Here is a 15,914-nt window from a genome sequence, read left to right as displayed (position 1 = left end):
TCCCAAATCATCACTACTAGATTGTGTGCAAGGAGGTACATAAACAAAAATAACCTGAATTGCCTCTGGATGAGGCTCACTCTGTTCCCAGTCTTTTAGTGGTTAGTATTAGTCTTTGGTAATAAGCCCATACACAATAACTCCCATGGGCAGTAAGTAGTAACATCTGAAAATGTCATTACCAGTTGCCAATTCACGTATAGTTCCAGAAGCAATGGCAATAGCAATGGTAGAACGGGGATTCATTATATTTTATTCAGCTATTAAATATATGTTGTTTGCCCATGGGCATTGGACAAGAAGAGTGTTGCAAGACTGCAATAATTTGTAGTTATACCTAGAAAATATGTTGATGTATCTGTTTTCTTTTCATGCTCTTTAATTTCTTACCTTCACACCCACAGATTATAAAATCTTTATAGATGTTGTAGACAGTAAAACTGTAACTATCAGTTTCTTCTAAAAGAGAGTGCAACATCATGGCAAATTTCTTTGCCAAACAAACTGTTTAATTTGAACAAATAAACTTACACCCACAAAGCAAGCAAACAAAACATAAAGCATGAAATGTCACAATTAATCTTAATTTGTGTATTTGGATTGTCTTCTATAATAGTAATTAAACTGATTACAGTTCCTTCTTGGAATGTAATAATATATTAAAAAGTTAACTCTATATAAGAAAAGCATGCTAGAAAATCTCTAAAAGGCATTGATTTGGCTGTCTCACCCAGCATCCAGATGAAAGGCTCCAGAGACCTACATATGACAGAAAATGAGTTTTAAAGAGCTGGTTCTATTGGCACTACAGGTTTCCAAAGGAGAGAAAATTACTGTCGTAGCTGTAGATTTGTATTCTACCACACCTGCAAAGCATCACTGGAGAGCAGGTCTTTCTGCAATTCCACAAACCTTCTTGCTGACCAATCTTTTTGCTCAACAAAAGACAAATTGTCTAATAGTCTGAATGGACACACTGGCTAACTGACTTTATTGACAAAGACCCTCAAACTTTCACAACTGGAAAACCACTTCGCCAACAAACACTAATGCTGAAGCCCAACAGACTTAGAGTTGTTTGTGTCAATGCTTAAATACTTGTTCTGCACAGAAAAACAACATCTACTCTTCTTTTATCTGTGTGATAAAAAAAATGAGCATCTGCCAAAGCAGTATTCAAATGTGGAAGGTCTGTGTGACTGTGTACAAGAGTTCACCTGCCTGTCCCTACTATTCTTTAACTGGCCATGAGTTTGGCTGATGGAAGAACAACACACTTGGCATAGACTTTGCCTCCCTCCATCTCCCAGACAGAAGGTTGGTCCTCCCCTCATCATTTTATATTCCATAGGATCAGTCTGTGTGAAATCTGCATGTCTCTGTAGCGGTGAGTGGAATTTGGGATTGCTTTTGCAGGCATCATCAGGCATTTCGTCCTGGGACTGGTTTGATTTGTCCACAGGGTAACCCCAGACTGCATAAATTTGCCTTTTCTTTACCCTCAAGCTAGAGTGCTCTCAGAAATAATTTTACAGAGATTTTATAATGTTAGCAGGGGAGTTCCTGTTTCTGTATTTCTTCCTTCTGCTGAGATGTGTGTCTGATCTCCAGAAAGTGTAGGAATCCAGGAGAAGTAGCATTATTCGCTCATTAGGAGCAGGCATCTGCAGTTTTGTTTCATTTTTTAGCCTTTACACGACAGATCTTAACCAGATTGAACCATGACTTCCTTTGAGTCCTTTGGATGAAAAGACTGTCAGAGCTTCCAAGAAAATAAACAAGTAGTTGATGTTTGGTTCCTTGGCTTTTAAACTTTATGTATTTTTGCTATACATCAAACAGTTTAACTTCAGTGGGCTGCACATTTCTATTTCCTGTCATTCAATCTATGTTCCTATTATCCTGCCTTTGGCATTTCCTCTGTATATTTTAAATGTTGGCAATATGAAAAGATTAGAAGATTTGAAGTGAAAATGTTCCGTGCAATTTTACCACATGGAACTTCCTTACTTTTGCACTTACATTACCTAGTAACATTCCTGCCATCTTTAGAACCTATCCTATTTAGAACATACTGTAATTTAATTTTATTCTTTATCAAATCATGTGCTCTTTAATTTGGCTGTATTAATCATCATGAACGGCCTTTTATGGGAATTTGTTAAAACCAGGCACTTTACAGACCTTCTGCTAATGCTTTTCAACATGTTTACCTTCAGTATCACAGCTGTTTCATGCTTGGCTTTGTTTTTGAAAGTTGTGCCAAATGCGGAGTGCTTTGGCAACCTCTACTGATAGATTGTCATTAGTTAGAGAATGTTGCAATCTCATTATTTCCCATCATTTGTATGTGTCCTAAACAAGGGTCCCAGGGTAAGCCTCCACATTAGGAAGCAATTGCACCACCATTTTAATATGCTGGAGTTTTCTTCAGGCCACATTTTGATGGGAAGGAAATAGGACATTTCCTTTTTTCTTTAGTGTAGTGGGAGTTAAGGGTGATCCTGTGATATATGAAGGATAACATTTGTCAAAGTTAATAGCACTGTCCTATTAGAATCTGGACCAGGGTAGCTCCAATGATTTTTGCATTTGAACTTTAAGAGAGGCATGCAGTACGATGGTGGATCTTGTGTCAAATGCTCTTTCAGAGATAAAGCTTTCATGATTGAGGCAGTGATTATATCAAGCATGGGAACTGCCACTGCTGCTGTGAGGGTATCTCTGACTGGCCAATAATAGATGCCAGTGAATTTTTGTCTTTTTTTCTTACCTTGTTAAGTTGAACATGTAAGTAGGAGTCTTTTGCCCGAAAATCATTCGTCTCTGACTGGGGGGTTAGGAGCAAAGATGTTCATTCTTTGAACTCCATCAGGATTTACCCAGATTGTAGAGTGATATACCTTACACCTAATGGTCCACAGGGAAATCTTCTTGCAACTTCTCACCAACCACAAAGTGGGATCTTGTTCTCAAGATGTATCGAAACCGATATCATAGCTTAGCACTTATAATTTGTGGCTTTTAATACACAGAACTGCCTTTTGACTGCTCTCTCACAGGACCCGTCTATGCCTTATGTGTCAAAAAAAGCCTGGCTTGCCTCCTTTTGACTGGACTTTCACTTGAGCTACCTATTGCTCCTCTGAGGGGGATTTCAAATTGCCCTTCAATTGGAAAATGTTCAGTTTTATCTTAAAGGACTTGATTGTTTGTGAGTTATTCAGATTTTCCAAGGAGCACTGTGTGTCAAGACTTCTGTTGACTCTTGCACTGCATGTGGTACCTAAGGTGGAATAACACTGGATAAGCAAGCATAAATGTCTCCCAGTCTCATCTACCTAAGCATTTTTTTCAGACTGGCCAGCATGTGATGCCCCTGAAAGCCATATGTCCATGATCTTGAACCACTGTGTTTCCAGTGCTTCAGGATTATGGTCATTTTTTGTGTTCTATTTCTCATCCTTTACCTTCACACTTCTTGCTGTAACCAATGTCATTGGAAGAGATGGTCCTAACAGCGGCACAAGAACTGAGAAGCTGTGAGGCCCCTGGTGAGGGCACACCTGTCTGCCAGGACAGTGGTGTATTTTTGTTTGATTCTGGTCTTTTGCTGAACTTACTATGAGCTATTTGGGATTTGGTCATTTGTGTACCCAACCACTGCTGAATTTTTTTATAATCAGAGTATTGAAATGCTTGAATTGAAACAGTCAGTGTTTGCTTCTTCCTGACTAGAAATCTCAAGTACATTTTCTTTTTTTAATGCTGTAGGCAGAGAGACTTGAAATTAAAAAAAGGCAAGAAGAAATGCAAAGAAGAGAGATGTTCCTTGAAGATCGATTTCAGTAAGTAAAATTTGAACATTCCTCCTTAAATTCACTCATTTGCTTATTCTTTTAATTTGAGAATTTGGGCTTTTTTGTTTGTTTCTTTCTTTCTTTCTTTTGAATAATCAGAGGATTAAGAAAGGTTTGGCTTCTGTTGTTCATTCCTCTTTTTTGACTTGAAATATTCTAAGCCTACTACATGCCTTAATCTGTGAGCTCTGGTTCAGCAAAATTCCCTTAGCTTCTCGAAATGCACTTTTCAAATGAAAACTGTAGGTTATAGACTGACTTAGTGTTTTCTTTCTCTAACTGAGTCAAAATGTGATATTCGATCCAAGACTAATTATCAAAACAGTATCTAGATTACATACCCACCCATGTATTTTAGTGACTAGTAAAGAATTCTAAGCCACATGGGAAAAAATGAGAACTATTTAGCGTAGTTCTATAGCTTAATGCAGAGATATGTTGTGAGGATCTGTTTTCCAATAATCTCTCCTTAATGTAAGATTTAGATATGGCCTAACTCTTTATAGTTAATTCTATTGGCATTGAGGTTCCTGCTTAGTTCACTCTGCCCTATTTATTTTTAACTGATCCAAACCAACTCTATCACATAATTAACACACCACGCTGTTCAGTCACCTTTACCTTTTTTATCTTCTATTCCTGAAATTACTCACCTTTGTTTATAACATGATTGATTGCTCTTTCCGCCTCTGTGACCTTTGGAGGAACAGCTTTTGTCCCATCCTAGAAGCTCCCATTCCTTCATCATCTGCCAAGACTCTAATCTATAAATGTTTTGGAGCTTTCTCACTGATCAAGAAGGCATGACATCTTTATTTTATTTCTTTCTGTTTGTCTTTAGGCAGGACACGTTCCTAATATATATTGCCAATGTTTATCTGCTGGTATTTTAGTTTGTCCTCTATCCCAACATGGATTTCCCCCCAGCACACCTTGATTTCTCAGGATCTGTATTCAGCACTGGTGAGGCCACACCTCGAGTACTGTGTTCAGTTTTGTGCCCCTCACTGCAAGAAAGACACTGAAGCCCTGGAGTGTGTTCAGAGAAGGGCAAGGAAGCTGTGAGAGGTCTGGAGCACAAGTCTTATAGGGAGCAGCTGAGGGAGCTGGGATTGTTCATTCTGGAGAAGAGGAGACTCAGGGGAAAACTCATCACAATCTATAACTACCTGAAGGGAGGTTGTAGTGAGCTGGGGGTCGGCCTCTTCTCTCATGTTACTGGTGATAGGACTAGAGTAAGTGGCTTCAAGCTGTGCCAGGTGAGGTTCAGGCTGGATGTTAGGAAATACTACTTCTCTGAAAGAGTGGTCAGGCACAGTAATTCTGTGATTCTATGACTGCTGAAGACCATGCACAGCTTTGTATCTCTGTCTATTCTTTCATAAACACCTTAATGCTTTTTAAGCATAACCCAACTGCAAACTCATCAGATCTTTCAGTACATGATACTGTTATGATATTCTTATCTATGGGAATTGTGAGCGTTATCTTCCCATTTAGCCTGTTTTTTGCCTTAAGCCTTATTTCAACTGTGAATAGAGATGTATCTCTTCCTCTCATCTTTTCCATCTATAACTTTTTGTTCCTTAGGGTGAAAAGAATTCTGCTGAGATGCTTTTTCTGTTGCAAGTAAGCCTGATCTTGTAAAAGCAATCTCAAATGATACATCTTCATGTTGGCAATTAGTCCATCTCCAGGTGGTGTAGGGGCTTACACTGACAAGGCACTGGCTGGCAACTTTCTGACTTGCATCACAGTTTGTGTCTGACTGTAAAAAGATTATTTGTATACACTGTTTATTAAACTTATACCAGGAGTGTCAATATGGATATGGATGTAGATACGGAAAGAGGTGAACTGAAAGCCTACCTACACTGAATGCAGTTTTGGTTAACCAAAAACCTTTCATATTGTAGAGAATGATATTACTGCCTTCAGTGGCCCAATGAAATCCTCTGGGGTGCAGAGGAAGGAGGGTCTTGGGCAATGGATTAATCACCAGATATTGTTGAGGTCATATTGCACATTTGTGTTTTGGAATATAGTATCCTGTAGTAACAGGAAGATGCTGTGTGACATCTTGGATCTTGTAAAGTAACTCCATTTATAAACTGCTAGTTATTAGAGACATGTTTGCAGATAAATGTTTAAGCAGTTGTGTGCTTTTGCATACTATGCAAAATAGAGAGATTCATTACTTCCATCATTTGAGACCCTATGTCTGGCAGCAAAACAAATACGAGGTTGTGCCCCTTTCCTCACTGTCTCTTCCAGAAATAGTTTGATCTCTTTCCCTGCTTGCTAGGAGAAGGGCAGGGAGGGTCATGTGCTGCATATAAAGCAGTGACCTCTGCAAAGTCATGGCCTGTGGAGCCATTTCAAAAGGTAAGCTGCCTTATTAGTCTGTCCTCTGTAAGCATCTGTAGCAGCAACATCACTGTTTCCTGAGGAGATCAATGCCTACCGGTGGTCTCATTAGCTGGGAAACCTTTTAAATTGATCACCACATTCAGCTGTGTCTTCCTACACAGTGTACAGCTAAACGAGTCCCTCTCTGGTATGCAGGGCTACTTCTGTTTGATTTGGAAAAGCAGTTAAGGTTCCTGTGTCATTAACATACTCTTAAGAAAGTATGATGCTGGCCAGAAGATCCTTTTTCAGATGAAATTCCTGTCACTATTAAAAACATCAACTTCTTAGTGAAATCCCCTCTCAAAGACTGTAATGTGAAATGAACACATGCCAAAAAGAAAAATTGCCCACAGCCTTGTCCCCTGCCTGCAAAATACAGGCATTTCCTATCTCCTGAAACCTTTCTTAGCTTGTTTGTGTAAAACTGTCCCTTGAAAGTCAGCTGTATGTGTTATCACAGTTGCTTGATGAAGTGTTGGTGTCTTGTGAGAACGAGGTCTGGGTACACATGTAGAGTATTATGGAAGAGGCTGCAAGTCTCTCACTGTTGAGATCAACAGCTCCTCTGTCTCAGGTGAATGCAGGCTCTATCAGGCAACTAAAATGGACAAAACACACAAAGTATGTCCTAAAGTAGCTTTGTATAAAAAGTCTGAGCTACATGCAGGAACAGACTTTGGTCTGAGGATCTGCTGCACAGCAAGATTGTTATGGTTGGCGCTTAAAGAAGAGAAGAACTTGAGGGAATTTATTTATGGTGATAGCGTTGCTGTAGTTCTGCCTCTGCAAGTACCAGATCTAGAAAATAAGAAGCACATGCTCACTTCTTATTTTCTGCTGGAAGCTTATATATGAAATAGATTCCTTTATTCTCAGAAATAGTTTCTTTGAAGCATTTTACATTGATGGCCCATAGTAGAAAAGGTATTTCTATCAGATTGTATTAAGAGATAATAAATGCTTTTGTAGCCCATCCTTAGCAATCACCTAATCTTTGTGAGGAATGAACAGAGTGAGAATTTCCAAATGGGAATGAAGAGGAGGTTAGATGGCCCGGGACTTTTCAGGATGTCCCTCTTTACTCAGGGCACAAAAAGTTGCTTTTTAAACAAATAGGTTTTTAAAGGAATGCCACCTCATGGCTTGCTTTTCTCTGTGGTTTGCGTTGGTGCTCTTTCCAAACTATGTGAATCTGAGCCTGAACTGCAGGGTATCCCACCACAGGGTTTTAGCACAACTCTCTGATAAGGTGCTTTTGTTGAATTCAGATTTGATTTCCCAGAAACTGTAGTGTTGTGTGTACTCCACTGCATTTCTAATAGCTGTCTACAGATTTATGTAAAGAGAGAAGCATGTATGGTTTCTTTTTAATAGCACATGGTGGCCTTTGTATCGCTTCATCCTTCTTTTTGCTACATGTTTATCTCCCTATTTTTGTGAAGGTTGTCCTCCTGTAGAAATTTCTGGCACTGTTGCACTCTGGTACATGTGTGCGCTTGATAGACTCAGCTTAGAATCTGGAGCTGGAATCATGATTTGCCACAGTGTCTCTGAGTGCGTATTCCAAACAGTGCAGGAGTTTCACCAAACCAAGCTGATATACACTTGCCTGCCAAAGCAGTTTTCTCAAAAGTCATAAAATGCAAGAAAATAAAACCTGAATCAAAACAGAATTTTTATTTATTTCTCTATTTTTACAGGATAAATACTCGTGTCCTTGCCAGTTTTCAGTCCTCTGTGATGTGTGGTTCAAACAGCAGGCTGGTAACAAATTTCCCCCACAGAAGTGCAAATGTAAACCTGACCAGACTTTTAATATAGGTTGCTAAAGAGAGTGAAAGAGAGCTCACACAAAAAGGTCTGCAGCCTTGAGAATCTTTTGTTTGCTTTTTTTCACCACAGTGGTCTTGGTTTTGTTCATTTGCTCCTGATTATTTTAAGCATTGTCAATTATTTAGCTAACAGGCAGAAAACTAGACTTTTATAGACATCTAAAGGGACTCTCCTGAGTGTAATAATGAAGGCAGTTTATTGAATGCCTGTGAGGTTGCTTTCTAATTGTATACATTAATCTGCCCATGCAAGCTGGCTGAAAATGTAGAAGCAGATTGCACATGCAGATGGAGCACACAGAATGGAAGATCTAAGCAATAGACTTATACAAAACTGCATTTTCCTTAAAACTGGATTTATGCTTATTTCTTCAGATAATAAATGGAACTTGATGTCTAAAATAGCTTCTGAGAACACTGGATGAGTTGGTGGGAGGAAAGAATAGCTTAGCAGTATTATTTCATTCAGTCAGGAAAACAAAAAAAGCAAGTAGGTTGACAGGAAAAATTAGTTTTGGGTGTGAGTGGGAAGTGATGAAAATAATTCTGCTGAGAAAGTTCCTATTTTTTAAAAACTATTTTTATACTTTCTTGAAGTCTTATACCTGAAATGAACAAGTGCCACATTTTTTGTCCTTATCCCCTAGAAGGGGAACCCATGCCCAAGGACTTTGGCTACCAGCCAAAGATATCTCAGTTTTGATCATTGTTATTAGGTTTGTGCATGTCCTGCTTGGCGAACTTGTACATTACTCCCAGTGAATTCAGTGAATAATTCTTGAAACTTGATATGTAGGTTTTGAAGGGGAAGCAAGTGAACTACATAATCAGAGGACGATCCTTCTTCCCACAAAAGGGCAATGGGGAAGAGCCATCTATATATATATAGCTTTAAGGACTAGAGGGAATGGTTTCAAGCTGCAGCAGGGGAGATTCAGGCTGGATACTAGGAAATATTACTTCTCAGAAAGGGTGGTGAGGCACTGGAATGGACTGCCCAGGGGGGTGGTGGAGTCACCGACCCTGGGAGTGTTCAAGGAAAGACTGGATGTTGTGTTGAGGGACATGGTTTAGTGGGAGCTATTGGTAATAGGTGAATGGTTGGACTGGATGATCTTTTAGGTCTTTTCCAACCTTGGGGATTCTGTGATTCTGTGATATGATGCAGGAGTTTAATGGGTTAGTCATATCACACTGTAGACTTTCATCATATAGCTAACTTCCAGCAAAACAGAGTCCCCACACACACTTGCACTAAAAAATGTCCATCAACTCATGCTGACAACTTTGCACATAGCTGTCATTTACTTTCTCTTCTGTCACAGAATCATAGGATGGTTTGGTTTGGAAGGGACTTTTAAGATCATCAAGTTTCAAAGAGTAAAGGGGAAGAATTACTTCCCTCAATCCACTGGTCACGCTTCTCTTGATGTAGCCCAGGATGCTGTTGGCCTTCTGGGCTGCAAGCACACATTACTGGTTATCATGGTTTTATGATTTTTGTTATTGCTATTCCACATCATTACATGCACTGGGAGTGAATGCTCCAGTTCTGGGTACCTATCCCAGAAGATAAGAACTACATCCCCCAGAGGGCTGTTCTCTGTTCTGTTAACATTTCTGCTCAGAGGGATAAATAAAAACCATTTGTAGATCACTTGACCTCCTGGTTTTGATCATCTGGCTCATCTCTGTTGAGGGTGCCTTCTCATCACAGCATTAGTGTAAGGCCTTTGGCTTTCAGGCACTCTCATTTTATTTGATTTATTAGTTTCAGTTCTAATTGTATACCACTGACACTGGTTTGTGTTGAATCTTTCATCAACTGACACTACCAAATCTGTCTTCTCAGGGCTGTTCTCAAACCATTCTGCACCCAACCTGTATCTGTGCTTGGGATTGCCCTGACCCAGGTGCAGGATCTTGAAGTTGGCTTTGTTGAACTTCATGAGGTTGGCATGGACCCACCTTTCAAGCCTCTTCAGGTCCCTCTGAATAGCATCCTTTCCCTCTAGTCAACTATGCCACACAGATTGATGTCATCTGCCAACACATGGGGCCCTACAGTCCATGTCACCTAGAAGGATGTTAAATAACATCAATCCCAACACTGATCCCTGAGGAATGCCACTCATCACCTGTCTCCACTTGGACATTGAGCAGTTGACCACAACTCTCAGGAGTGTGACCATCCAGCCAATTCCTTATCCAGACAGTGGTCCATTCATTAAATCCTTATTTCTCCAATTTGGTGACCAGATGTCATGCAGAACAGTGTCAGATGCTTTACACAAGTCCAGATAGATGACATCAGTTGTTCTTCCTTTATCTACCGATGCTGTAACTGTACCGTAAAAGGCCACGAAGTTTGTCAGGCATGATTTAACCTTGGTGAAGCCATTGTGCTTATCTCCAATCACCTCATCTTTATTCTCCATGTGCCTTATTAGAGCTTTCAGGAGGATCTGCTCCATAATCTTGCCAGGCACTGTGGTGAGACTGGTTGGGCTGTAGTTCCCTGGATCTTCTGTTTTTCCCTTCTTGAAAATGGGTGTTTTGTTTCCCCTTTTCCAATCAGTGGGAATTTTACCAGACTGTCATGACCTTTCAAATATGATGGATAGTGGCTTGACAATTTCATCCGCCAGTTCCCTCAGAACTAATGGAGAGATCTCTCATGACTAGGTCATGACTAGGTCATGACTAGGTCACTGGAAAGAGCCCACATCTTTCCTGACCTTCCTTTTATCAATATACCTGTAGATTTTTTTACTTGTTCCCCTTCATGTCCCTGACTAGATTTAATTCCATCTGGGTTTTAGCTTTCCTAACCCTATCCCTGGCTTCTCAGACAACTTCTCTGTAGTCCTCTCAGGTAACCTGTTCCTCTTCCTACAAACTTTGTTTTTGCACTTAAGTAAGTCCAGGAGCATCTTGTTGATCCATGGAGGCCTTCTTGCCTGCCTTCCTTTTTCTCAGGATGAACTGCTTCTGGACTTAGAGGAGATGTTTTTTGAATACTTACCAGCTTTTTTGCCCCCCTTTATCCCATGGCACTTTGTCAAGCAGATACCTGAAGAGTCTGAAGTCTGCTCTCCTGAAGTCCAGAGTAGCAAGATTTCTGTGCTCCCTCTTTGACACCCTAAGGATCTTGAACTCCCAAATTTTGTGGTCACTGAAGCCAAGGCTGCCCTTTACATTACTCACCAATCCGTCCTCAAAGCCTAGCATAGCACCTCTTCTTGTGAGTTCCTGTATCACTTAGAGGAGGAAGTTATTATCAACACACTCCAAGAACCTTCTTGATTTCTGGTGCCCTGCTGCGTTGTCCCTCCAACTGATATCGGGGTAGTAGAGTTTGGATTGCTATTTGGACTTTCCTGTCATAGAATCAACAAGAAAATTGCAAAAATGAGCTGTAATCTCTCTATCATTGGGTCAACTTTTGGAATTTCTTTCATTTAAACGTTTAATTCTGATAGTGCTTTTTAGGTCGTGAGACAGAGAAGCAGCAAACACCCTACTTCCAGCCAGACCTGCTTGCAGGTCAAGGCAAATTCTTGACCAGGATGCACTGACAGTACAAAAGGCAAAGTCTTAACCAAGGAAGGAACAAGAGAAGGGAACAGACCTCTGAGTTTTCTTCCATTAGATCTGCTAGCTCTCTGGGCCTGGCCTAACCCAGCCTAATTTTAAGGCTGTAGTTAAAGTGCACCTACTGTGGACTTTACTTCAATGATGGGCACATTTTCTTGCAAATAGACTTCAGCAGTGTTGAGAAACAGGCTTAATTTCTGCAAAAGTAGATGAAGTTGAGAAGCTCAACCAGTTAGTTAAATATGGTGAGGGGAGAAGTGCAGGTATGCTTCCTGATGTTGCAAAAAGATATGTCTTTCATGGAATTAAATTTCAGGTTTTGTTTTTGAGATGAGTCCTGCTATTGTTTAAATAATATCATGAATATTGATGGATAAAACGAATGCTTTGTATGTATTATGTGTGGTTCTTAATTTTTGCAGCAGAATTGGAAGGAAATGGTGAAATAACACCTTAACATTGCTCACTGACCATGAATTTGGAAGCTGACGTGTCTGTGTCATTTAGCACAAGATGCTATTTTTGTTATCTTATTCAGTCAAGTTGTCTCCTCTTTGAAACAAATACAATGATTTGCCTGGCTTGAACTTTGTTTTTCTTTTTTCTTTTTCTTTTCCATAGTTTTTTTTTTTGTATGGCTCTCAGCATACTTGTAGACATTCATCAGGGTAGAGCTGTAATGCTGGAGATCCTGTAGCTTAAGTAAACAAAGAACTCAGGAGCTGTCTTGTTTTCAGTAGTAATAAGTGTCCATTATTTTTTAAAAATTGTCAAGAGGAATAAATAGATTTATGATGTATACAGCAATATTGTACTGTTTTTTAAAGCACAGGCATTAAAGCTGGTATATTTTTCTATATCATGGCATTTCAATATTTATCAATCATAGCTAAAGAATGAACTGCCTCTGCTTTTGTTGGGAAGCAGTAATGAAATTACAAAAAGCCCTTTTTAACTGATAAGTTTTTAATGTTAGTCTGGAAAACAAGCTTAAAGCCAAGAACTTTATTTGCAGGTAGAAAAGGTTTTTTTCTTAATCTTGATTATGAAAGAGAGTAACACTCTTCAGTGATAAGCTTAGCAAGCAATGGTGTGCAACTCTTGTGTGGATGAAGACACTGGGGCTGGCATCCATATCCTCATTCACGTCCCCAAAGGTGAATGCTTTTCAGAACTGCTTCTTTCATGCCCCCTTCCTGGAGGAGTTCAAGACCAGGCTGGATAGGGCCTTGGGGAGCCAGATCTCGTGGGTGGCAAACCTGCCGACAGCAGGGGGAATAAAACTTGATGGTCATTATGGCCCCTTCCAACCCAGGCCATTCTGTGATTCTTTTTGCATTGTATGTTTGACCCAAATAGACAGCAGTGAGATCCCACTTGGAATACTTTATTGAGCTCTGGGGCCCCAACATTAGAAAGACAAAGACCTGTTGGAGTGGGTCCAGAGGAGGGCCACAAAGACAGTCAGAGGGCCAGAACACCTCTCTTATGAAGAGATCCTGAGGGAGTTGAGGTTGTTCAGCTTGGAGAAGAGAAAGTTCTGTGGGACCTTGCAACGGCCTTCTAGTACCTAAAAGGGACCTACAAGAAAACTGAAGAGGTACTTTTTATCAGTGATTGTAGTGAGAGTATAAGGGGTGATCTAGATTAGAAATTACGGGGGATGCTGAGAAGGCGGAAATACTGAACGCCTTCTTTGCCTCTGTCTTTAGTGAAAGGGCTCTCCCCCAGGAATCCCAGTCCCCGGTGGTTGATGAGAGAATCTGGGGAATGGGAGATTTCCCTTTAGTCAGGGAAGAGGTGGTCCGTGAGTGCTTAGGAAACATTAATGTCCATAAATCCATGGGACCTGATGGGGTGCACCCGCGGGTGCTGAGAGAGCTGGCGGAGGTTATTGCTAAGCCGCTCTCTGTAATTTTTCAAAGGTCTTGGAGAACTGGGGAGGTGCCTGAAGACTGGAGGATGGCCAATGTCACCCCAGTCTTCAAAAAGGGCAAGAAGGATGACCCGGGTAATTATAGGCCAGTCAGCCTCACCTCTGTCCCAGGGAAGGTGATGGAACAGCTTGTGCTGGATGCCATCTCCAGACAACTGGGAGAAAAGGAGGTTATCAGGAGTACTCAGCATGGGTTCACCAAGGGGAGGTCGTGCTCGACCAACCTGGTGGCCTTTTATGAAGATGTCACTAGCTGGGTGGACGGGGGGAGAGCGGTAGATGTAGTCTACCTTGATTTCAGTAAGGCTTTTGATACGGTCCCCCATGACATCCTTATAACAAAGCTGAGGAAGTATGGGATAGATGAGTGGACGGTGAAGTGGATCGAGAATTGGCTGACTGGCAGAGTGCAGAGGGTTGTCGTTGGCGGTGCGGTGTCTGGCTGGAGGCCTGTGACTAGTGGTGTCCCCCAGGGGTCTGTGCTGGGTCCAGTCTTGTTCAACATCTTCATCAACGACCTTGATGAGGGGATAGTGGCCACCCTCAGCAAGTTTGCTGATGACACGAAGCTGGGAGGATTGGCTGACACGCCTGAAGGCTGTGCGGCCATTCAGAGAGACCTGGACAGGCTGGAGAGCTGGGCAGTAAGAAACCGGATGAGGTTTAACATAAGCAAGTGTAGAGTCTTGCATCTCGGTAGAAATAATTGCATACACCAGTACAGGTTGGGGGAAGACCTGCTGGAAAGGAGCTCTGCTGAGAGGGACCTGGGCGTCCTGGTGGACGACAGGTTGGCCATGAGCCAGCAGTGTGCCCTTGTAGCCAAAAAGGCCAATGGCATTCTGGGGTGCATTAAAAAGAGCGTAGCCAGCAGGTCAAGGGAGGTGATCCTCCCCCTCTACTCTGCCCTGGTGAGGCCTCATCTGGAATACTGTGTCCAGTTCTGGGCTCCCCAGTACAAAAAAGACAGGGATCTCTTGGAAAGAGTCCAGCGGAGGGCCACAAAGATGGTGAAGGGCCTGGACCATCTCTCCTACGAGGAGAGACTTAGGGAACTGGGTCTGTTTAGCCTTGAGAAAAGAAGGCTGAGAGGGGACTTGATCCAGGTTTATAAATACCTGGGGTGTGGGAGCTATAGTGGCGAGGCTGGTCTCTTTTCAGTAGTGCGTGGGGACAGGACTAGGGGCAACGGGCTGAAACTCCAGCATAGGAAGTTCCGCACGAATGTGCGCAAGAACTTCTTTACGGTGAGGGTGACGGAGCACTGGAACAGGCTGCCCAGGGAGGTGGTGGAGTCTCCTTCTCTGGAGATATTCAAGACACGCCTGGACGCCTACCTGTGCGACGTGGTGTAGGGAGCCTGCTTTGGCAGGGGGGTTGGACTCGATGATCTCTAGAGGTCCCTTCCAACCCCTATAATTCTGTGATTCTGTGATTCTGTGAAATTAGATAGAAATTCTTCACTGTGGAGGTGATGAGGCATTAGAACAGACTGCCCAGATAAGCTGCGGATGTCCCATCCCTGGAAGCATTCAAGGACGGATTGAATGGGGCTTGAGTGATCTGATCTACTAGGAAGTTTCCCTGCCCATGGCATTGGGTTTGGAACTGGATGGAACTTTAGGGTCCCATCTAACCCAAGGCAATGTGTAATTCTGTGAGTTAAGGCCCAAATGACTCAGGAAGTTAAATTCCTTATTCTGCACAGGAGCTTTGTCCTTGAGTACCACAATGAGATCAGTGTAGGTCTTCAGATTCTCCATGGTTGCCTTGCTAGAGTTAATTGTAGAGCTTCCTGCTTCCCTCCTGTCAAGACTAGGGACCCTGTCAGACCATGGGAACTCCTTCTCAGGACAGAGGAACCTAGGCTTACTCACCTAGGCTTACCATCTTCTTGTCTCATCCCAGTGGGAATGTGGACAGCATATTCCTTTGGTTCCCAAAAATATTAAATTCAAGTAGATTCCCTGATGAAGATGTAGCTTGTGAGTTTAGGGTATGATCCTTCAAGTCCCTAAATTACACCATTCTCAGTGGAACACCTAGCAGATTCATGTTTCTGCATTTTACATTTATTTGTTGCTCTTCAAATCCAAGTTTTTGAGTAATAGCCTGTAACAAACAGATAAAAGACTCAATAAAAGACTCTGTTTGAAGAACAGTTGTGAAATGTAAAGCATTATAGCTAAGGACCCACAAAAAGCATCTACAATATGGTCTGACTTCCATGGTCATGCACTATCCTTCCTAACATGCTATTCAAAGATCCTGGCAAGA

At 41.6% G+C, this 15,914-nt stretch overlaps 1 protein-coding gene across 1 annotated transcript in view; it reads left to right on the top strand.

Moving 5' to 3' along the window:
• Nucleotides 1-15,914, top strand: part of EPSTI1 (epithelial stromal interaction 1) — a 51,164-nt gene that overhangs the window by 18,212 nt on the left and 17,038 nt on the right. Inside the window, exon 7 of the mRNA XM_072355032.1 lies at nt 3,775-3,848. Coding sequence (XP_072211133.1) covers nt 3,775-3,848 — 74 coding nt within the window. The remainder of the gene's footprint in view (nt 1-3,774; nt 3,849-15,914) is intronic.

Source organism: Excalfactoria chinensis, chromosome 1, assembly GCF_039878825.1.
Source record: "Excalfactoria chinensis isolate bCotChi1 chromosome 1, bCotChi1.hap2, whole genome shotgun sequence".
Classification (NCBI taxonomy): Eukaryota; Metazoa; Chordata; class Aves; order Galliformes; family Phasianidae; genus Excalfactoria; species Excalfactoria chinensis.
This window is presented reverse-complemented; position numbering and strand designations above follow the sequence as displayed.